Genomic DNA, 24,889 nt, shown 5'->3' with positions numbered 1-24,889 from the left:
CCCCACCCCAACACACACCCAGCCTTCTGCCCTGCACCCCCACAGCCCCATCCCTCTGCCCTGAACCCCCCACACTCCAACACACACCCAGCCTTCTGCCCTGCACCCCCTAGCCCTCTTCCCTGAACCCACACACACACACTCAGCCTTCTGCCCTGCACCCCCACAGCCCCATCCCTCTGCCCTGAACCCCCCACACCCCAACACACACCCAGTCTTCTGCCCTGCACCCCCACACACCCCCAGCCCTCTGCCCTGAACCCCCCCACACACACTCAGCCTTCTGCCCTGCACCCCCTAGCCCTCTTCCCTGAACCCCCCCCACACACTCAGCCTTCTGCCCTGCACCCCCACAGCCCCATCCCTCTGCCCTGAACCCCCCACACCCCAACACACACCCAGTCTTCTGCCCTGCACCCCCACACACCCCCAGCCCTCTGCCCTGAACCCCCCCACACACACTCAGCCTTCTGCCCTGCACCCCCACCCCCCAACCCTCTGCCCTGAACCCCCCACACCCCAACACACACCCAGTCTTCTGCCCTGCACCCCCCATAGCCCCCAGCCCTCTGTCCTGATCTCTGAACCCCCCCACACACACCCCAGCCTTCTGCCCTGAACCCCCTCCCCCAGCCCTTTGCCCTGACCCCTGAAACATCTCCCCCCCCCAGGTCTGGGGTCCCGGCCGCAGGCCCTGATCAGCCCTCTGCCGGCCTAGGTGAACAGAACCCCAGGCTGGTGGCATAAGATCAGCATTTTAATTTAATTTTAAATGACGCTTCTTAAACATTTTGAAAACCTTGTTTACTTTACATACAATAGTTTAGTTATATAATATAGACTTATGGAAAGAGACCTTCTAAAAACGTTAAAATGTATTACTGGCAAGCAAAACCTTAAATTAGAGAGAATAAATGAAGACTCGGCACACCACTTCTGAAAGGTTGCCAACCCCCGGTTTAGACCCATCCACTCTGCCCCAGTCTCTTGGGACTGCTACTAATGGTGTTGAATATTTGGGATGTGCATTGGTAATGGATTGAGATCATCCCCTTGTTTCAGATAAGGTTTTGGTGGTGTTCCCTCCTAATACTAGAATGCAAAACACTCATAGCCACTACGTTTTAGTTTATTTTACTTTATCTGTGCCCTGAACTTCATTAATTTGTGGTCAAATCCTGCCCACCTTAAATCATATGATTAAAGCTAAAGTTGTTGGGATTACTCAAGTAAGTAAGGCCAGTTGGATTTGACCTGTGATCAAAATAACCCATTTTATTAACACAACATTGTATCCAAAAGATCCACACACTTAGAGCAAAGCCACAGAAACTGACCTTGGGCTCTGTTATGACAAAGCTCTCTTTTAGAGTTTATGAAGGTTTGGGCAGAATTTAGAACTCATGAAAGTGAGACTCGAATGGCACTGGCTCAAGTCAAGCTGCCTCATGAAATTGTGCCAGTGAAGAAAAACTCTGACCTCTAGCACCATTACTATTCCACACAGCTCTCTGGAGCACACGTGGCCACTCATTCCGAATTGTGGTGTGGTTTTGTAATGTAAGTTGTAATGATTCAGAATCCATTTGTAATATGATAGTGATAGCAAGGTCCCATACAGTTTTTGGATACAATAGCAAGGGCTCACTATATCACACAGTATTCAGAGGTGCTACCAAGCCAAACAGCAGCAAAACTGTTAGATGAACGGAAGAATTTGAAACATAATTGTTTCATTTTTATTTAATCTGTTTATTCCATTTTCTTATCCTCTTTTAAAAATATTTTTGAGCAAACTCAGGTGAAAGAAGAAGCCAAGTAAATCAATATCAAAGTTTTAACTTTAGCTGACAAAAGCAAGGAAATATAAATTATGGGCCCAGTTCTGTAGCTGCTTTGTGCACTAAGTTCCAGTGGTCTGATCTACATGAGGCACCTGTGAAATTGGATCCTGAGGGCTGAAGCTGGTCTTAGCTCAGCCCATTGTGCCTAACAGTATATATGTGGATATGATCTAACTCATTTCTGACCATCCTTGCAACACCAAAGTAATATTTTGCATTTAAAATGGTTTCCATTTCTGAGTGTCCCTCTGAGGATGTCAATGCACTTTACAAATATAAATGAATTTGGTCTGAAACACCCTTCTGGGGTAAGTAAATACCCGTTGTACAGTTGAGGAAACTGAGGCCCAGAGAGCTTAAGTGACTTCTCCAGGGTCACAACAGGAAGAGTGTAGCAGAGCAAGGAATAGAATCCAGGTGTCCTCATTTCACATCCCATGCCTTAATCACTAGACCATGCTTCCTGTCAGTAAAGCACAAAAAGATTTGCATTTTGGCTGAAACTTTAACTGTGAACTTTCATGCTATTGTTGGTCTAAGCTCAACTATAAGGCCAGATTCTACCATATATATTCACATTAAATATTGCTTGTGGTAAAAGGGTGGCAAAATCTGGCCCTTAAAAAGCTTCCGGGGCTTCTTGGAAGGGTCTGAAAAGCATTTAATTTGAAGATTGTTTCTACTTACACATTGTTTTCCCTTTGGGAGTTATTTTACTTACCATGTTCTTTTATTATAAAGGATATTTACATGAATTCATGTAACTCTCAGGATCTTTGTTTCTTAAGGGATCAACTGCTCCTGCTATTTTGTTCTCCACTTGAAATCACAATCCTCTGTCTCAACACAAGTAATTTCCATGGCAACCAACTGTGATGTCACAAGCAGGAGATTATGATTTCAAGAACAGTTCGGCTTTTAAAATTCCTGGTTTGTATGCAAATATCATTTGTCCACTTACACACACTAATTGAAATGGGGACAAGTATGCTATAGAAGTAGAATTGAATCTAGACAGAATGCTTATCAATGCTTTCCATGAGGCAACAGCAGCATTTCAGTGTTATTTTGAAAAAGTTTGCTGGGGTTTTTTGCACTTGGTTCTAATTCTGGGCCACAGCTATCTGCCTACCAAATACATAAAAGACAGGATTCCTGAAACCATTGATTTATGACATGAAAGACTGGTATCTTCACAAAGTCTTGGCCTTCGAGGTACATTTTCTCTCTCACTATCTCTCTCATAATAAGAACATTGTTTACATTTCCTCAGAGTATGCTTTTAATGCACTTGCATTTGCACGCTCTCCAGAGAAGGGAATGGGGTATTTGGAGTTGTGGTTTTTTAAACTACTTTGTCAGGCACTTAGGATCTGACAGTTGCGACTCCTTCTCACTTAGCATTAAAAGAACCCAACAGGCTCCGCACCTGCATTTGATTAGCGTGTGCCGGCTTGGTGCACAACTAAGTAGGGAAAGGAAAAGCAATGTTCTTTATATGTGCAATATCTTGGTTAATGTTCTGTAGGATTATTGACTGGTGCATTCACATCATTTTTATTAAGTTGAGGATATTAACTCTACTGAAGAAGCCTACTATGACAGCAAGCCTTAGGAGCAATAATAAGACCTGACAACATCTCTAAGCACAGTGCAATGCCACCAAATAGGCTTCTCACTGTGTGTGCTTTTAGCCAAAGCAGCAAAGAGAATCCAGCATATTTACCTATCTAGAACAGGAGAGATTTACAAAAAAAATTAGCAGTGACACTTGAAATCTGGAGGGTATTTTTAAACCTGTTCTGTCTCAATGTATTTCAGTGTTGGGCTCTCTCTCTCTCATAGTTACTCAGGATATAAATACTCTATAACATCCCTGCTGCAGCCCAAACATATGACACCGGCTTCCAAACCTTGTGACAGAGACAACAAATAAATAGCAGGGGAGAAAACTTGAAAGGATGTGAGATTCATTTATGTAACATACATAAAGCTTTTGACTCCTCAGCTTTTTCAGTGTCAGTGATTTACAGAAATAAAATGTGAGATAACATTGGGAGGAGAGATGGGGTTGAGGAATGGGTGAAGAAATATATGCTATTTCTCAGCCTGAGAGACAGTCCTAACTAAAAACCCTGGGTGAAATCCCAGCCCTGCTAAAGTCAATGGGAATTTTGCAATTGACTTCAGTAGGGCCAGGATTTCACTTTCTGATCTAAATACCCTGGAATTTCGGGGGTATTTTGAAAGCTGATCTCTGATACAGATCCAAATTCTGCAAATGGGCCCTGTCTTTATAAAGAATGAACCCTGAACACTCCCCCCGGGCTCCAAGTTGTTCAAGCCTGGATCTTAATTCAACAGCTTGAGTTCAACTTCGCTCAAAGTGAGTTCCAGCCAGCAGGTACAGTATGGATGTGAACTTGGGATAGTTAATGAAAAGCTGAGAACAAATAAAATCCCCAGTTAATGCCTTTGAATGGAATAGATACATTAAGAAGCTTTTCCTGTTAGATTTTTGCTTACCATTGTATGATGTTTGTTGCAGGAGTGATTCGTGAGAGCTATCTCAAAGGCCATGATCAGCTGGTGCCGGTCACCCTCCTGGCCATTGCAGTTATTCTTGCTTTTGTCATGGGGGCTGTCTTCTCGGGAATCATAGTTTACTGCATCTGTGACCATCGCCGCAGAGACGTGGCCGTTGTCCAGAGGAAGGAGAAGGAGCTGGCCCACTCCCGCCGCGGCTCCATGAGTAGTGTTACCAAGCTCAGCGGTCTCTTTGGAGACACACAGTCCAAGGAGCCAAAACCAGAAGCTATCCTCACACCTTTGATGCACAATGGCAAACTCGCTACCCCAGGCAGCACTGCCAAAATGTTAATCAAAGCTGACCAGCACCATCTGGACTTGGCTGCTCTGCCAACCCCTGAGTCCACCCCAACCCTGCAACAGAAGAGGAAGCCTAGCCGTGGCAGCAGGGAATGGGAAAGAAACCAGAACCTTATCAACGCCTGCACAAAAGATATCCCCGCAATGTCATCGCCTGTGATTCCAACTGACCTGCCTCTCAGGGCTTCTCCCAGCCACATCCCAAGTGTTGTAGTCTTGCCAATCTCTCAGCAAGGCTATCAGCATGAGTATGTTGATCAGCCAAAAATGAGTGACATGGCACAGATGGCCATGGAGGACCAGAATGCCACGCTCGAGTACAAAACCATAAAGGAGCATCTCAGCAGCAAAAGTCCCAACCATGGGGTTAATCTGGTGGAAAATCTGGATAGCATGCCACCAAAAGTACCCCAGCGGGAAGCCTCGTTGGGTCCTCCTGGCTCCTCTCTGGCTCAGAGTGGTCTGGGCAAGCGATTAGAAATGCATTCCTCTGCTTATAATGTGGACTACAAGAGAAACTACCCTACGAACTCACTCACGAGAAATCATCAGACATCAACTCTCAAAAGAAACAATACTAACTCCTCTAATTCCTCCCACCTCTCTCGAAATCAGAGCTTCGGCAGGGGAGACAACCCTCCGCCTGCCCCCCAGAGAGTGGACTCCATACAAGTCCATGCTGCTCAGGCACAGGCTGTGACTGTCTCTAGGCAGCCTAGTCTCACCGCATACAACTCGCTGACAAGGCCCGGGTTGAAACGTACACCTTCCCTAAAACCAGATGTACCCCCCAAACCTTCCTTTACTCCACTTTCAACATCCATGAAGCCCAATGATGCGTGTACATAATCACAGTGGGGTGGGGGGACAGCAATGAAACAGAGTTTGCCCTTTAAAGCCAGTGTTCTGCAACTGCATCACTAGTTCCAATTGACAAGAAGGCTGTTGTTAAGCTGAGGATGTGTTGATCCTGCTCTCTGGGAAAAGTGGAATATTTTTTAAACCGAGCCATCTGATCTGTGGTGAAGGTTTCAAACTGCAGGACTCACCCCCACTACCTGACAGTTCTTTACTCAAAACACTAACTTAACATCACAAACATTGAGCCAAAAGCACACAGGTGAATGATGACTGTGACATTTCACCCCCAATTGCACAGTGCATTCCTGAACTGGGAAAGAGTGCTCTGAAAAGCAAAGCAAATAAAAGAACTTAAAAAAATAAAATAAATACAAAATAAAAAATTCATTGATAAAGCTAACTCTGACTTAACAATGGCAGAAGTTTACTATGTGCAGGTACTGTGAAATGCCCATCAGTGTTACAGCCGTTTGGTTATAGCAGATAAATGCCACGTTGGGCAAAACTATGTCATAGATTTCTGCTACTCTTCTTTTAATGAATAACATGTGACTGTTAACGCAAATAACTCCTATTATTTATTGTTCGTCTTTTGTTTTTCCTAAGGAAATGACTTCTGCATATCATCCTATGAGCAGCTCTTCAGAAAAAATACATTGAAAATTATACCTATTTAACGTGAAACCCATTAACTGGAGTAATTAAAACTCTTTTATTTTTCCAATAAATTCACTGAGTTAAATAAGTTGGAGCTGGAATTCTGAACTTTGTGTTTGGACTGTTTGATCTCTAGCTGAAAAAAGGGGAATATTTATTTAAATCTGTTAGTTAATGTGCTTGCTGGGCCTCTGATCTATGACAGGCAACAAACAAACAAACAAAAATCCCCCAAATTTATAACTCCTAAAGCAACTGCAAAAGAAACTCTTTAAAAACTGCACATTTGTGCACCACTGCTGTCAACATGGCTTTGTCAGTCATTAATACTTTCTGTGAAGGCACCAGCTTGTGATGTGCCATCTCATTTCACCTTGCATGTGAGACGGCAAACAAAATCCACAAACAGTGTGAACTAATTAATATGCCGGCTGTTACCATGCATAAATTATGGTCTTATCACACGGGTTTTTCTTGGGAATACATCTGTGAATAGCCTGTTTTCTTCCACATGTAAATTTGTGCCTTACACCCTCAGTTGTGTATATTTGTGAGCTGTAGTATGTAAAACCTTCCCCTCCCCGCCCTTTGAATAAATGCAAATATTTATTTACCTTCCCTCTCCTAAGCCCCCTGGAGAATTGGAGTAAAGAAGTTCAAAGAAGAATGTAGTGGTTATTGTAATAACACCATATCCATCAAGAAATTAGAGTAGTACTATACCCTCCAATTCAGTTTGACTTTCTAGTTGTGCCAATTCTGCCCTCAAACCACCCCTAGGCTATGCTGGCAGCATAGACACCGTATTGTGGTTGGCAATTTCCTCCCCCTTATACTTTCATATCATTTCAGTATGGTGATATTCTCATTAGCCAGCAGAGAAATGAGTAATGTACGGTCTCCAAGTCTGGTTTGTCCACTAGATAGAGACAAACACTGTGTGTGACTGGCCAGCCACTGGAAGCAAGCCTCAATGACATATGCTGCCGTGTGCATGCACAGTATACAAAATGAAGTGAAATGGAAGTAGGATGAGGCAGGCTGGTTCCTGCTGTAACTGAATAAGGCCATCCAGAACAATGCTGCAAAAAACCTTTTGGGGGAATTAATTTTGATTTTCATTTTTTCCTTTCATGTGACTTTGCATGTGGCCTGAGTGTGCACGTGCCCACGTATAAGGTCTTTTACAATTTTTCAGTTATTCATGCACAAAGGTAGATTTGTTTTTAATCTGTTATAATAACTGTGTCAACATACTATAGAAAATAAGGGAGGGCCATTTTTGTTTTTTACTGGGCAGTATATTTGGGGAGGGGAGGTTGTTTTGATTGTTTTTTAAATTTTATACCTAATTTGTTTTGCAGGGTTTTGGTTTTGTTTCCGAACAATCAAAAAGAAAGAGTTCAAGTCAGCTAGCGTGTAGATGGTATTTAGAAAGTCTGGATGATCTAGACCAAAGTGTGTAACAAGGGTGCTTGCATGTTCTTTCATTCCATCATTGCTTCTTTTATGAAACTGACTTGTTCACCATTAGTGAACTATGCAGACTGCTGTAGATAGATTGTATCCAAAGCAATGCTTTTTTTAATTAAACCCTTCAGAACAGTATGTAGCAGGAAAGTCTTTTTTTCTTTCAAAAAAACAAAAAAGTAGCAGCAGCAGCAACTTGCAACCTTTCCCCCCCCCCAAACTCCAATCCCTCGAGTACCAAATGTGCAGTGCCCATTGCTATTATTAAGCAAAGCATTCTGACATCATGTAGAAATGAATAATCACTGCAACAGCCTCGTACAGAGATATGCCTTTGTAATATTCATCACATCAGTTACTGGGTTGACCTTGAAATGCTCATTTTGTACTCAGTGGGTCTTTTGTTTTAATCCTCCCTCACCCCAATCTCCCTGCACCCCTCACTTGGAGGGGTACATAAACCTAAGTGTGCCTTTGCTTTCCACCCTTGATATACACTGGTAGATGCAACAAATTCAGACTCTCATTTGTTGTAAAGTTGTAAAATATTGTGATGTCACTGACTTTCCTTCATCTCCACATGCCCCTAACATCTGATTCACAACTTAATGTACGTTGTAAAAAAAAAAAAAAAAAAAAAAAAAAAACACAGAAAGAACGGGGAAAAAAAGGAAAAAAAGAAAAGGAAAGGAAAAAAGCTCTTGATTGCATAAGGTAATAAAACTAGACTGTTCTACCTTAGTCTCTGTGTCCTGTTCTTTTGTTTCGGTGATGATTTCTCTCCCCGCTAAAGCTCTAATCTGAGATGTGATGCTGATTGTTTAAAGAAGCTTACAATAAGAGAGGAAATTGTTGGTTATTTTCTACCTCTTATGGAAGATGAACTTGACTTTAGCATGAGACACTGGTAATTAAAAATTGAATTACATATTTGCTCTCCCTCTATTCATATTCTGCATTTTCTTTTTATGGGCTTGTTCATCATCAAATATTTATGGCAGACTTGATAGTTTAAGAGATCAAGGCTGGGATTTTATCATGCATGGTCCACCAAAAATAGATCATTATACAGATGGGACTTCACTTACTTGTTTTATGTATTAGTAAATTGGAGGGGGGGGGTCACATTTTTCACATGGCAGGCAAAAAATTAAATTTCATGGGCATGGTTTACAGGATGTTATAACATCATATTAAATTTTAATTTTGCAAGAAAATACTACTAAACAGTTAAAGAATAAAGAAGTTTATTTATCCATTCCTGGATGTTATTAAAAATTACCTGCATACTCTATATTGTGTAACAGAATTCCATAAATGTGGAACACTTTAAAAAAAAAAGCTATTAAACAAACCTTCAAATACCCATTATTTTAGCAGTTTTATAATATGAGTTTAAAGCTAATGGAAGTGAGGGCTACACTGTAATAATCAATGTTAGTCATCGTGCAGCCATGCACACGCTTTCCTAAATAGCTCTTGGAATGCAATTCACTCCTGACCTGCAGTTCTGCCCAGATAGATCCCCATATACCTATCTGTCCCCATTACTAGCTCTCACATCTAGCAAACATTAATTAATCCTCACAACATCCCAGTAAGGTAGGGAACTACCGTTAAACCCCTCCCTCACCCCGCCCCCCATTTTACATATGGGGCATTGGCCCATAGAAAGCTTAAAGATCTGATCCACTGTCCATTGAAATCAATGGGAACATTCTCATTGGCTTCAGTGGATTTTGGATCATCCTTTAAGTGACTTGCCCAAGTTCACACAGGAAGTGGTAGAGCTATGAACTCAAGTCTCTTGACCTTCTGTCCAGTGCCTCACCCACAAAACTATCCTTGCCTTTTTCCTGTCAGACTTAGGGTTTTCTTGAACAGAATTTGCCAATCATACTGAATTTTAGATGGGGCATGGATGCACATTTACTGATGACAAAGGTGAGTCCACCACATTCATTTGCTCCAACCCTGAGTCTGATTCCACCAGAGGTTGCTTTCCCTCACTGGGAGTTGAGGGCACTCAGCACCTCTCAAGAAGTGCTCAACATCTTGCATGATCGACTCCTAGAAGTTTCATAAAAATCACAGAGCGTAGAAATGGAAATGGTCTATAGGGTACAAAGTATCTATCTCCTGCTAATGCATGAATATTCTCTCTGCTATGTTTTCTCCAGCCTAGTCTTAAATGTGCCAAATAATGGAGCATCTGCCACTGCCCTTGAGAAATTATTCAACAAGCTAAAAGATCTCACTAGCAAGAACTTTTCCCTGACAGTCAGTCTAAGGCTTCCCATTCATCCTATTATTCCTGGTTATTGTTCATATTAAATAAATAATTCCTCCCTTTAGTGTTTTCCCCTTCAGATACAGCAGCTGTGAACTGTAATCACATTCTGTCCTACCCTCACTAGTTGCTGCTTAACTAGGTTAGACATATTTAACTCTTTTCTTGTCCTCAGTTGTTCCAGCCCTCTAACCAGCCTCTAGTTGTGAATAGCTTTCCAGCAATGAGCCAACACCCAAAACTGAACACAAAATTCTAGGTAGGGTTGCATTAGTGCATATAGGGAGGGACTATTGTCTAGCTAGGTACTTATACCGTGCTCTTCACTATACTATCTGTGTGCCCTTACTTCCTAGTTCCATGACATGGCACATTGGTGTATACAACCCAAACCTGCATTTACCTTTCTTGCTGCTGTAACACATTCAAACTCATGTCTAATTTGCTGTCTACTGGCACTCCTAAGTCTCTTTCAACATTACTATTTTCCATGTTTCAACTTCCCATTGACTAATCACATTTGGATTGTTTTCTCCAGACATTAGCATTAGCATGTGTTCCATTTAAATTATTCTATGCTAGCCCTGTCCCCATTAGCCTTTGGAACAGAATGAGAAGAAGACTGAGCTTTTGCTGTCCTGGTTTGCTTCAGAATACTGTTTCATACTGAACTTTTCTGCAAATGAAAATTAAATTTATGGGGTTAAAAAAAGGAGGCCAGCTGGAAAGCCTTGTGCTGCCATGTAAGAGTTCTTAGACAGAGAGTGTTGCTGAGCTCTTAGACTGCTCAGCACCTGAGGACAGAGAACACTTCAGACCCTGGTAGATCTAAGAGTAGGAATGAAGGACATTTGGGGGAACCCCACTCAGCTGTTTTCAGCAGAAGGACAGTAACTGCAAACCAAGGTCATGATGAAGAGGGTGCAAAATCAGAGATCCTCTGTGGAGGACCCTTGGGGATCTGTAAATAATCTGCCTGTATGACAAAGCATCTCTTTCTGGGATAAGGTGTAAGCCTCAAAGCCACTCTTCCTCCCAATCGACTTCTTCAAGGCAGTCTCTACAGTAGCATTAACAGTCTGTAGAGGCAGTCATTCATCCTGCTAATGTGCTGCAGTAATGGCCTAGTAGAGGAGGAATAAATGAGGGGGGGAAATGTGCATCATGAAATAAGAGGCATTTTTCGTTTGCTGTTTAAAAAAAATTGAAGGTGTCATTGAAGAAAATTAATAATTGGGTACCATATAGCAGAAATTCCTCTGGTCTGGATGGGTCAAGCAAAAAGTGTCAGAAAAAAGCAATGGAGCTTTGAGCAGTTTAATCAATTTAAGGACACAGTATTCATTGTTAATATTGTTACTCGTGATGACCTCATTTAGCATGTTATGATATGTGAAAGCTCATTGCAAATCAGCAATAATTTGCATAAATATTTTGCACAAAATGAAAGATACTCTGGTAAATGAATCCAAAAAGTGGATTTTTTAGATACTGTAAATCCTTGTTCACTGGCTCCATTTAGGCCATTTTTACAGTGATTAGCACTTACTGTGATGGGTTCCCCAGGGTGCAACCTGAACGTGCGGTACTGCTGAGCCCTCTGTCTTACCAACCTGGGCTCCCTCTCACACTGTGATGCTGTGGCAAGCTGCAAACCCCTCCAGGTACTGCACTTGTACAGACATCCACAGGCAGACACACATCCAACTGAGTTACGCGAATGCTTTTGCCAGCCACTCATGAACCAACAATAAAGAAGCTCCAGCCAATTCCCCACAGCTCCCCAGCCTAGGACCCCAGAGCTCTACTGCCTTGCCCTGGTCAGAAGCCTGACCAGTGCAAGTTTATTATCCAGTCCACCCCTCCCTCAATGTGGAAAGGATATGCACCATCTCTTGTTCCTGAGCAGATTTCCCAAGTACTTCAAGCAAAACCCATTGTTTTAGGTAAAATATAAAACAGATTTATTAACTACAGAAAGATAATTTTTAAAGGATTATAAGCAGTAAGTGTACAGCTCAAAGTTGGTCACCTAAGAAATAAATGTAGAATCACAATCTGAGTTCTATAAAATAGACAGGATTTGAATCAAGCAGTATCTCACCCTGATGGTATAGTTCCTTCATACACAGGCTGGGATTCCTCTTTTCAGCCTGGGAGCACCTCCCCAGTTCAAAGTCTTTGTTCTCTAGATGTGTTTCCAGGAGCTGAGTTGTGAAATGATGATGTCATTTCCCCTTCTTTATAGGTTCTTCCAGCTTCCTGGAAAGAACTTTTGCTATGATGTGAGTCAAGCAGTATCCATTGTCTACATGCTCCCTCTGTATACAGATTCTGTAATAGTCCTTGTTCATGTGGATTTCCCTTAATGATCCATCAATGCTGTCTGGCTTCTCCATTGTTGTATCTGAAAGGCTGGTTGTGGATGTTTCCAACTTCACAACATATTTCAGTAACACACACACAGAAAAACTTCATAACTGCACATACAATGATAGCCCATACAATTTAACAGGATATCAATGGTAAACTGGTCAAGACTTTTAAAATGATACCTCACAGGCATACTTTGTACAAAACATACCACCATGGCAAATATGGGGGTGCCAGGGTGTTGCTCTGGTGTACAGAGAGTGTCACACTCACAAAAGCTGCTCCACTAAAGTCAATGGAACTACTTTCATGAGTAAGTGCTCACCATCGCACTCAACCTCACAACGCAGACTGAGACATCAAAACATTTTTATCTGAGAAGACCCAGGCTTTGTACCACCTCCAACTCTAAAATCCATAAAACATTAAAGGCCACATTCACTCCCGCTGTGGGCCTAGGTCCTGACACAAGGACCTCTAACACGAGCAAGTCCACCAGGACTGCCATCTCTTCTCTATTGCCAAAAGGGAACCAACACAGCTTGAAGTTGGGTGGTTCTGGCCAGGCAAAAAGCTTAGCTAAGCTGGCCTGGAAATGCAACCATTCAGTTTTTGTCTATACTCATATTTTTGTTAAACAAGGGTGAAATTCCCCCCAGTACGTGGCCTGAATAGACTCTGCACTACAGAAGCCTTGCAGCACTGATGGTGCAAGCAGAGCAGCAACACCAAGGAGCTTCTGCACCATTGACAGCTTTACCATTAACTTCAGTGGACACAGGGTTAAGCACCTCCTGAACTCCGAGTGTCAGACAGGAACGCTGTGCCAGCCCCAGATGGCGTGGTGTGGAACTTCAGGGTCAGGTCAGAAGGAACAGTGTCCACAATAGCTGGGTACCGCCACATGCAAAGGAACAGTAGCAAAGGAACAGCCTACAGTAGCTATTTCATCTCTGTAGCCTGTCCGTGGGTTGGGGTGGATTCTATCCCCACAAATCCTGCTTTATTCACCCCACAAAACCCATTTACTCTGGCTTTTAGTAGGGAGGAACAAATTTCATGGAGTGGGAGCCAGATCAGTCTTCCTATGGTGTGCCAAAAGGCAAAATACAATAGGAAACTGACTTGAAAAGCAATACATAAGCAATAGCTATTTAACTACTAACATGTATTTCCCAGAACTATGGTACTCCTCCAACCAACAAATTGTGTTGCGTAACAGTCATATGCTTCATGCTGATGAGTAGGTCTGCTAATGAGTCTCTTAGTAGTTTTTCTTTTTCTTTTTTTAAAGAATGAAGTTAATTCTATTTCCCAAATAAACACTAAGACCATCAGCACATGCCTTGAACAGAAAAAGGACAATGTGTTAGACTTGTCTGTATGAATAGAAACAGGTAAATAGTCATCAATCCTTCTGACTTTGTAATTTAAACAGTGTAAGTCAGTAGGGAAGGGCTATAATTGGAGTCAAAGTAAGTGAGGTGAAAATTGCTAGGTGGCAGTGCCATCTGCATCTCCTTTTAATTAGGCAAGTTTATTATCTGTATTTAAAACTTTCTGTTATTCAAGGCTTTGGCTTTTTCTAACCATCAGTCTAAAGGGATTGTCACATGTCTAGGTAGGTGTGATTACTGATCAGCAAAGGAGAGCTATCCTTCAAAATGGTCTGGCTAACAGTTAACATGTCTGGGAGTAAGGACAAAAATACGACTAACCAAGATCACTGTCACATCTGCTTAGTGTTTCATGACAAACTCTATTAAGCATAACAACACCATTGTTAATTCAGTTAGATCAGTGTTTTCCTTTGCTGGCCATGATGCATTTGGAAGTTCAACAACTGTGTGCATAATGTGGATAGCAGTCCATTGCACAGAATAATAGCATCGTAAATAATAGAATAATAAAATATTGTCAGAGATCGTCAGAAATGTAGCTGAACTCTGGACTACAACAAGAAAAAAAAATCACAATGAGCATGATGGGAAATTATAACAATTATATATGACAGAATATGGGACTAGAACAGATCCATTAGGTCACATCTAAGCAAAGTGCAGTGGAAGCAAAGGCCAATCTACCTGCAATAGTAAGTCATCAAATTGCTCAGAACTGACAGTCTATAAAATAGAAATTCTAAAGCTGACTTTAAACTAACTTTAAAATTAAAACAACAAAAAATTTAAAACTATGAACCTCAGAAATGTGGGATCCCAGGACCCTACATCCTCCAGGGTCGAGAACCTGTAAGCTCTTCTTCACTATTCAGCATTACTGGTGAAATTCATGCCAGTGCAGTGAGCCTACAGATCTCTGTAGACAGTACCACTTTAAACCATAAGGGACAGATTCTTGTCTGGTGTAAATTGTCATAGTTCCTTTGACTGCAAAGAAGCTGGGACAATTTATACCAGCTGAGGATCTGCCCCTTAATGCAAGCTTCCTGCACTGGGGGGAAGCTCATCCTGCTGTAATAGACGTCAGAAACAACTCAAGTCAGAAGAATATTCTTTTGTTCCTACCTTCTGAACCTTTTATCGCAGATGGGAATCCACAAATCAGCACATGCATCACTCCTTGAAATAAAAACAGTGAGTAAAACCCAACATCTATGGAAATCTTGTTCAAGTCTCTTGAATGCTCAGGAAGAAATGTGTATTTCTCTCTCAAACAATAGTCTAGCATGGACGTGCTGATAAGAGCCCCTAGAAATAATTTCATGGTTTTTTTTAATGCTGCCTTGGTGCACAGAAAAGACTTATCTACCAAAAAAAAAAGACACACACAACAAAGATTTTATTTCAGAGACTCTTCAGAAATTATGGCATAATCTTATCAATTTTGAATAAATATAATCTAAAGCATGTAAGCCTCTGATAAAAGTATCACTTTCATTGGTGCCACAAACTGCAGATTAAGCTTTTTTTAATGCTGCGTAAATTGCTTGTGAAGCAACCTTTTATGAGATGTGATGGTTCAAACAATTTTGCAAAGGAGACAAAGAATTTGTTTTACACTGAACTGGTTTCCTAGGAAACACTGAAAAATGTAATACAATATCTCTTTGCGGTAATTCAAGGACCAGCATGTGTGTGTGTCTCTCTCTCTGTTTTTGTTTGTTTGTTTGTTTGTTTTGGGTTTTTTGTAGCATATAATATCTGCCTCTACCTTTCTCTTTAGAGGAAAGCCACAAGAACAGAACAAATTTTGTAATACTGCAGCACTGAATCTGAAGGATTTCTCCCCGATAATCATGTGCCTGTTCTGAATAGAAAAGAAAAACTTTGAGCCACTCCAAAACTTCTTCATTTTTAGCAGTTTGGATCCACAATCAGGAAAACCAGGGACTGAAAGCTCTTAGAGCAAAATTTCAGCCTTAGAATGATCCTCATGGCTGATCTTGGTTATTTTTCCATCTGTATGGGCTCAAAGCTACACCACAAATCCATGGAAGGTAAGGGACCTATAAATACAGAATGACCTATGTCTATTAGACACCTAGTCATGTACTGTAAGGAGATCAGAATATTAGTCTATACTCTGACCTGAGGGAAGAATTTTGCCCTTCTCCTATGTAAAATTAATGAGCCCCAGGAAAATATAAGTTATAATTCAGAAAAAGTCTGCTATTCCTCTAACCAAATAAGTATCTGACAGAGTCTATCTGAGTGCATGTCTCTTTTAATAACATTATTAATGCATTTGGATAATTATATATTTGCAATAGTTAACAGCAATACGGGGTATTAGGTGCATTATCCAAATTAATGCTAAAAGACTTTAAATACATCAACATGTCTCTCACCATGTCAGGGCCCATATATGGGTTAAAGACCTAGAACTAGATTCACAGATATGCTCTGGCTCCTTAGTTTGACTCTACTGATGCTAAACCCCTGTAAATACAGGGTAAGGTGCCAGTTAAACTGGTTTTATGGTTGCTTTACACTGCTGTGGTGGCACAAAGCAGCTGGACTATACTGGTGACGCTATCCCCTAAACTGAAGGATACGAAAAATAATAATGTGGGATCCATTTTGTTAGTAAAAATTATGGCTGTCAATTAATTGCAGTTAATTCAAGCAATTAAAGCCAAACAAATTAACTAGATTTAAAAAATAGTCACGATTAATCACAGTTTTAATCACATTATTAAACAATAATAAAATACCAATTTAAATTTATTATAAATATTTGTGGATGTTTTTCTACATTTTCAAATATATTGATTTCAATTATAACACAGAATACAAAGTGTACAGTGCTCATTTGATATTATTTTTATTACAAATGTTTGCACTGTAAAAAAGGTAAACAAAAGAAATAGCATTTTTCAATTCACCTCATACAAGTACTGTAGTACAATCTCTTTATCGTGAAAGTGTAATTAACAAATATAGAATATTTTTTCACATAAGTGCACTCAAAAAGAAAACAATGTAAAACTTTAGAACCTACAAGTCCACACTCATTCCTACTTCTTGTTCAGCCAATCACTAAGGGTACGTCTTCACTTACATCCGGGTCCGGATGTAAGCAATCGGTTTTCTGAGTTCGATTTATCGCGTCTGGTTAAGACGCGATAAATCGATCCCGGAAGTGCCCCGGATCGATCCCGGAAGTGCTCGCCTTCGACGCTGGTACTCCAGCTCGGCGAGCGGAGTACGCAGCATCGACGGGGGAGCCTTCCTGCCGCGTCTGGACCGCGGTAACTTCGGACTAAGGTACTTCGAATTCAGCTACGTTATTAACGTAGCTGAATTTGCGTACCTTAGTCCGAAGTGGGGGGGTTAGTGTAGAACTGGCCTAAGACAAAGAAGTTTGTTTACATTTACAGGAGATAATGCTGCCTGCTTGTTATTTACAAGGTCACCTGAAAGTGAGAACAGGCATTCACATGGCACTGTTACAGTCGGTGTTGCAAAGTATTTTTGTGCCAGATATGCTAAATGTTCATATGCCCCTTCATGCTTCCGACTTGTAGATTGCACTCTTTTATCTTTTTTTATAGTACAAATATTTGTAATCAAAAATAATAATATAAATTGAGCACTGTTCACTTTGTATTCTGTGTTATAATTGAAATCAATATATTTGAAAATGTAGAAAAACATCCACAAATATTTATAATAAATTTAAATTGGTATTTTTTTATTGTTTAAAAGTGCGATTGAAGCAGTGATGAATCACAACTATTTTTTAAACTCGCAATTAATTGTGATTATTTTTTTAATCATTTGACAGCCCTAGCAAAACATAATATTTCACATAACCTCAATTTGATTAATAGATTATAAGGCTAATAGGGACCATTTGTTGTCTTCTAGTTTGACATCTAGTATAACACAGGCCACAGGACTTCCCTGAATTCCTCTTTGAACCAGAGTGTGTCTTTTAGAAAACCATCCAATCTTGATTTTAAAAGTTCCAGTGATGGAATATCCACCACAACTCTGGGTAAACTATTCCAGCTTGGCAAATCTAACGATCCACCATTTCTGACATAGGGAGTCCTATGATGGTAGCAAGCTGTAACGTGCATTCTAATTAATATGAATCTGATGCATTCACTAGCATGATAGGAACCGAACATACAACTGCAAAAGGAATTAAAATAATTAAAATAAACTGCTGGTATCAGGAAAAAACACAAAATGAAGTCCTCAGATCTTAGCCCTTATTTATATCTGTGCAAAACTCATTGAAAAAACAAAAGATTATGGACCAAGGTTTGCTTTCAAGTGTAAATGCTCTGGAATAACTACTGAATTCAAGGGTGTGACACTGGAGTAAGCGCACAGTAAATGAGAGCAGAATTTGGCCCAAAGTGTCCAGTTAACCTGAAAGAAATGGAAAGAATTACTGCTGGAAGCACAATTAGGCTGCAATCCTGCAAAATATTTAAGAACGTTTAATTTTAAGCATGACTTCAATAAGACTGATCCATTCTTAAAGTTAGGCAAAAACTTTAATGCTTTTCTGAACTGGGGCCATAATGAGCAGAACATACTAGTAAAACTAAGAACAGTGCTATCCTCCTTATAAAGCATCTTACAGCAGATTGCCATGAATCCTCAGTAACAATAGTCATTGCTAAAGCAAACAAACATCAAGGAATTATCTGACAGGATTAAACATGCAGAAAACAACTCTGTGCCAAAGAAGGAAAACTACTTATCTCTAAAAAAGATTCAGGCACTCAATCCTGCAGCCTTTGCTCACATAAGTAGTTCCATTAATTTTATACGGGAGTATTAATTACTGTACATTACAACTACTGGATAGAGAAATAGGGTTGGGCCCAAATGGCAAAATCCCACTTATTTTACAGGCAAAATTATGGATTTTTAAAATGGTCAGTGCTTCAAATCAACCTGTAATCAGAAAACCAAGTTGGGTCCTTTCTGGCTTAACACATCAAAAATAACGATTCTGGAACTTGGTTAACAATGCTGATGATATGTGAATCTAGTTTGTTCTTCCTTTTCTGTATTGGTTCTGCTGTGCTAATAGGAACAAGATGTATTAGACATATTTTAGTCATTAATGTCAGCAAATAAATACGCACAGCAAGCAGGTGCTACTATTACACAGTCATCTTTTCAGAGTAGAAACCTTGAGTTCATAGTATTTAATATATTTCACTGGATTCCAGGAAAATTAAACAGATCTGGTTTTAATCATTCACATTTATATCCCAACAAACTCAGTCTTTATAGTAATTTTTATATCTAAATGTCTTGGAACTATGTTGAATTTGTATTTGATTTTTTTAAAGAACATTAAAAATACATTGCTGATGGAAATAATAAAAATATGGCAACACAGTTAAATCTGATTTTAAGATGAGGGATTATCTTTAGATCTCTGTAATGATGAGGAGTTGGTAGAAATGCAGATCAGGAGAGTGACACCTGAGTTGCAGCTTGCACTACTTTCTAAATTCAAATAGGATCCATTTACATGTTTTATATTAGCATTTCCAGAAGCAAATCTTGACCATAAACACACTTTTTGCAGGATCTTCTCTACTATTCAAAACCAGAGTGGAAAATGCATTAGGTTGAGTAACAGAGCACTAAGTAGTCTCTTGGGGATTTGCTTTTAAACAAACATGATGTTTAACATAACTAATGCAACTCAATAGATTCTTCGTTCATCTTTATTTTTTTAACCTTTCAGTACAAATCAATGATACACAGTAGTCTATCTAAGGATTAAACCACCACCTTTTAAAATGACAGGAGGGATGGCACACATCGTAATCCTAATGGTAGATGCTTTAATAAAAAAACATATTTCGAGTCTATGATTAATTTATATTTAGGTAAATACAGGGAAAATAAGAGAAAGAATAAACAGTGACAGTTTATCAAATTAGAGAGCAGGAGATCCCCCATACCACAACTATTTTACTACTACGTCATAAATAATTTAAAACTCTAGGATAGTGTGTTGTAAGTTCTCTACTATAGTTGGCATTCTACCGTACCCATAAGAACCCTACCCATAGGAACCGTAACCCTAGATCTAAGTACCCTATCCATAGGAACCAGAATCGGAAGGTGGGGATCCCTACCCATAGAAACCCTAAACCTAGCTATAAGTACCTAACCCATAGGAACCCTAACCCAAGGGTGGAAAGCCTTGTCCAAAGGAGCCCTAACACTAGCTCCAAATACCACACACATAGGAATCCTAACCCTAGCTCCAAGTACTTTACCCATAGGAAACCTAACCCTAGCTCCAAGTACTTTACCCATAGGAAACCTAACCCTAGCTCTGGAAGCCCTAGCTATAGGCTCCATAACTCTAGCTCCAAGTGCCCTGCCCACAGGAACCCTAACCCTAGCTCCATGCACTCTCCCCATAGAAAGCCTAACCCTAGCTCTGTGCCCCATGCCCATGGGGACCCCAACACTAACTCTGAGTGCCCTGCCCATAGGAGCCCCAATCCTAGCTCAGACACTCCGGGAGCCCTACCTATAGAAATCCTAACCCTAGCTCCGGGTGCGCTACCCATATGTACCCTAACCACAGCTCTGGGTGCCCTACCCATAGGAACCGTATCTTCTCTTTCAGGCACCCTTCCCATTTGAATGCTGACTCTAACTCTGGACACACTATCCATAGAAGCCATAACAATAACTCCCAGAGCCCTACCAATAGGAACCCTAAACCTATCTCTGGAAATCCTACCCATAGGAACCATAGAACTATCTCTGAGAGCCCTACCCATAGAAACTCTAACCCTAGCTCCGAGTGCACTAGCCATAGGAAACCTAACCCTAGCTTTGGAAGCCCTATCCATAGGCACCCTAACTCTAGCTCCGCGCATCCTACGATAGGAACCCTATCCCTAGGGTGGGGAGAACTAGCCATAGGAACCCTAGCCCTAGCTATTGGTGCCCTACCCTAAGGAACCCTAACCCTAGGGCGGGGAGAAATAGCCTTAGGAACCCTAGCCCTATCTCCAAGTGCTCTACCCATAGAAACCCTAACCCTAGTTACAAGTGCCCCACCCAGAGGAACCCTAAGACTCAGGCAGGGAGCCCTACCCATAGGAACCCTAACCCTAGCTCCATGCCCTCTCGCATAGAAAGCCTAACCTTAGCTCCATGCCCCATGCCCATGGGAACCCCAACCCTAACTTAGAGTGCCCTGCCCATATGAGCCCCAACCTAGGGCAGGGAGCCCTACCCATAGGAACCCTAACCTGATCTCCAAGTGCCCTACTCATAGGAACCCTAACCCTAGGGTGGGGAGAACTAGCCATAGGAACCCTAGACCTATCTCCAAGTGCTCTACCCATGGAAACCCTAACCCTACCCATAGGAACCCTAACCCTATCTCCAAGTACTCTACCCATTGGAACCCTGTACCTAGGGCAGGGAGCCCTACCCATAGAAACCCTAATGCTAGCTCCAAGTGCCCTACCCATACGAACCCTAACCCTGGCCCCAAGTGTTCTACCCATTGGAACACTAACTATAGCTCGGAGCACTCTACCCTTAGGAATCCTAACCCTAGATCCTGGACCCCTGTACATAGAAACCCGAACCCAAGCTCCGGGAACCCTTCCCATCCAAACCCGAATGCTAGCTCTGGGCACCCTACCCAAAGGAAGCCTATCTTGAGCTCAGAAGCGCCCTGCCCATAGGATCCCCAACCCTGCCTCTGGGAACCCTACCCATAGGAATCCCCACCCGAGATCCCAGAGCTCTACCCATAAGAACACCAACCCCAGCTCCACGAGCCCTGTCCATAGGAAACCTAACCCTAATTCTGAGAACCATGTCAAAAGGAACGCTAACTCTAGCTCTGAGAGCCATACCCACAGGAACCCTAATCCTAGCAAGGTACCCATAGGAAACCTAACCCTAGCTCCTAGCGCCCTACCCATAGGAACCCTAAGCTTATCTTCAAGAGCCCTGCCCGTAGGAAGCCTAATCTTAACTGAGGACACCCTACCCTTAGGAACCCTAACCCCAGGTATGGGCGCACTACTCATAGGAAGCCCAACCCCAGTTCCAGGCGCCCTACCCAGAGGACCTTAACCCTAGCTCTGGGCGCCCTGCCCATAGGAACTCAAACCCTAGCTGTGGGCGCACTAAGAGCTAGGGTTGGGTTCCAATGGTAAGGCTTTCAACCCTAGCATTAGGGATCCTATGGGTAGGAGGCCCACAGCGAGTGCTAGGGTTCGTATGGATAAGGCTCCTGGAGCTAGGTTTAGGGTTCCTATGGGTGGTCCTTGTGGAGCTAGAGTTAGGGCTCCTATGAATAGGGTGCCCAGAGTTAGGGTTAGGGTTCCTAGGGGTAGGGCACTCGAAGTTAGGGTTAGGCTACCTATGGGTAGGACTCCTGGAGCTAGGGTTATGGTTCCAATAGGTAGAGCTGTTGGAACTAGGGTTAGGGTTCCTATGGGTAGAGTGCTCCGGAATAGGGTGAGTGTTCCAATGGGTAGGGCACTCCGAGATAGGATTTGGGTTCCTATAGGTAGGGCACCGGGAGACAGGGTTAGGGTTCCTATGAGTAGGGTTTCTGGAGCTAGGTTTAGGGTTCCTATGGGTAGAGAGCTCGGAACTAGGGTTAGGGTTCCTATGGGTAGGACACCCGGGGCTAAGGTTAGGGTGCCTATGGGTAGGGCTCCCAGAGCTCAGGTAAGGGTTTCTATTGGAGGGGAGCCCAGAGCTAGGGTTAGGGTTCCTATAGGTAGGGTGCTCCAAGCTAGAGTTAGCGTTCCCATGGGTAGGGGCAAGGGTTAGGGTTCCTATGGGTTGAGCACTTGGAACTAGGGCTAGGGTTGCTATGTATAGGGCTTCCTGCTCTAGGGTTATGGTTCCTATGGGTAGAGTACTGAGATATACAGTTAGGGATACAATGGGTATAGGTCCGATATCCAGGATTAGGTTTCCAATAAGTAGCGTACTTGGACCTAGGGTTTGGGTTCCTATGAGTAGGGTACTTGGAGTTCGTTTAGGGTTCCTATGCATAGGGTAACTGAAAATAAGCTCAGGGTTACAATGGGAACCTATGCAGCTAATTAAAATTCTTTCCTATCTTACAAGCACAACATTCACAGCAATAAAAATAAAAATAATTATAGACTTCACTCCACTTGGGCGAAACAGAGAAATCTGCAGATCCAGCTCAGACTATTTCCCCATCTGCTTGTGGACTTGACATACTGCAGTCAGCGAAATGCTGCAGCAGAGTTCCAAAAAGTGCAGCTTTCTCCCAATTCCACTCACATCTACTGAGACCAGGATTGGGCATGAGTCAGGTATCATTGGTCTCCAGTGAACTAAGTCTTTTATCACAATCATCAGATCTAGTGATGATACTTTATTATCTTGATTTAGCTTCTATTTACACATTAATTGAGGGTTTATATTAATTTGTTTTTAAGTATTGTGTGCTGCCATTAGGGTTCATCTGAGGGATGGAGAAAGGCTGCCTATTAAATACAATTATTATTACTAGTGCCACCTCATTTCCAATTCCCTTCCAAACTTACTTGCTTGCTCCCAGCTAGAGAGTTACTTTAGATTTAAGCAGCAGGCAGTACCTGGCTTAACTGTGTCCTGTTGACCCTGAGAGAGACGGCTCCTGAATATCAGAAAATCATGGATAGTCTTAAGTAGGGTCAAAACATTTTCTTCACTCCCTTCATTCTAGGTTCTCTTTATCCCACAATTATAATCCCCTGCTCTTTCCCTTCCCATTCAGCAGACCTGCTATGCTAAAAAGGAGAAGAAGAAAAGCTGTAGCATGCTTGATTGCAGCATATCCCAGCCCTCATCCAACTCCGTCCTACTTCCCTTGCTCATCCATGGTCAAGAACTTGAGCCTTGCACTGCCTTCACCAGTCAGAAGGGCAAGTGTACTGAGGGTAATTCCAAAGCATAGTCTTCTGCTCCACATCATTTTCTTATTACCGTATATACTCGTTCATAAGCCGAAATTTTTTTTAGTAAAAAAGGGAAGCACCAGAGAAGGGGGTCGGCTTATGAACGGGTCTAGAGAGGGAGAGGTGGGACACAGCCCCTCCCCCCAACAGAGGGAGCAAAAAGAGGCAGCAGAGCCAGAAGGGAAGAGGCGGGGCCAGAGTCTCTCCGCTTCTGGCCAGGCTGCTCTCCCCCCAGCCTCCGAAGCAGCTGCAGCTCCGGGACTGGCAGGCTGCAGCCGTGCCGCTCGGCCCCGCCCCCCAGAGCAGGCTGTGGCCACGCCGCCCAGCCCACCGGAGCACACTGCAGCCGTGCCGCCCGGCCCAGCCTGCTGGAACATGCTGCGGCTGCCCGGTCTGGCTCGCCAGAGCAGGCTGCGGCCACGCCGCCCAGCCCGCTGCAGCCGTGCTGCCCGGCCCAGCCTGCTGGAACACGCTGCGGCTACCCGGTCTGGCCCGCCGGAACAGGCTGCGGCTGCGCTGCCCAGCCTGCCGGAGCAGCTCCAGCCAGGCCAGCTCCTCCCCTGGCCCTCCCCAGATAAGGTGGGAAGGGATGTGATGGGGAGAGTTTGGGGGTCCCAGGCTAAGGGTGGGGTCATGTGGGGGGTGGGCACAGGGGTTACTCCCCTGACCCCCAGCTTCTCCTCTCCCAAAAAATTTCCCCACCAGTTGCTGGCACGCCCCCCAGGGTAAGCAGCTGGCACGCCGGGACACTTTGTTTACTTAGGTTTATCTCTGTGCCTGCGGACGCTCAAGGTAAACAAACCATTTCGGCCTGCCAGTGGCTTATCTTGATGGCCCTGGAGCCAAAGTTTGCTGACCCCTGAATTATAGGGTCCGCTTATGAACGGGTCATAAAAATTTTCCATTTTTACTTATACTTTACTTATCTTGGGGGGGTTGGCTTATAAACGAACTGGCTTATGATCGAGTATATACGGTAATTCTTCTTATTATTTCTAGAGAGTCCAAATGTGCTCCATGCATTACAGGGAAAGAAAAGATGAGATTCCTCCCAAAGATGTTACTTGCCTAAATAACACAAGTAAGGCAGCA

General features: G+C 42.5%; 1 protein-coding gene across 2 annotated transcripts in view; it reads left to right on the top strand.

Annotated features, from left to right (window-relative positions):
- The window catches only part of SEMA6A (semaphorin 6A), an 81,552-nt gene extending 75,970 nt beyond the window's left edge, over positions 1-5,582 (top strand). For both annotated transcript variants that reach the window (XM_065406161.1, XM_065406160.1), the window contains one exon: positions 4,393-5,582. In XM_065406161.1, the coding sequence (XP_065262233.1) occupies positions 4,393-5,582 (1,190 nt within the window). The remainder of the gene's footprint in view (positions 1-4,392) is intronic.
- Positions 5,583-24,889: the final 19,307 nt, after the last annotated feature.

Source organism: Emys orbicularis, chromosome 6 (genome assembly GCF_028017835.1).
Source record: "Emys orbicularis isolate rEmyOrb1 chromosome 6, rEmyOrb1.hap1, whole genome shotgun sequence".
In the NCBI taxonomy this organism is placed as follows: Eukaryota; Metazoa; Chordata; order Testudines; family Emydidae; genus Emys; species Emys orbicularis.
The sequence above is the reverse complement of the archived record's forward strand: the minus strand, read 5'-3'. Positions and strand labels throughout refer to the sequence as shown.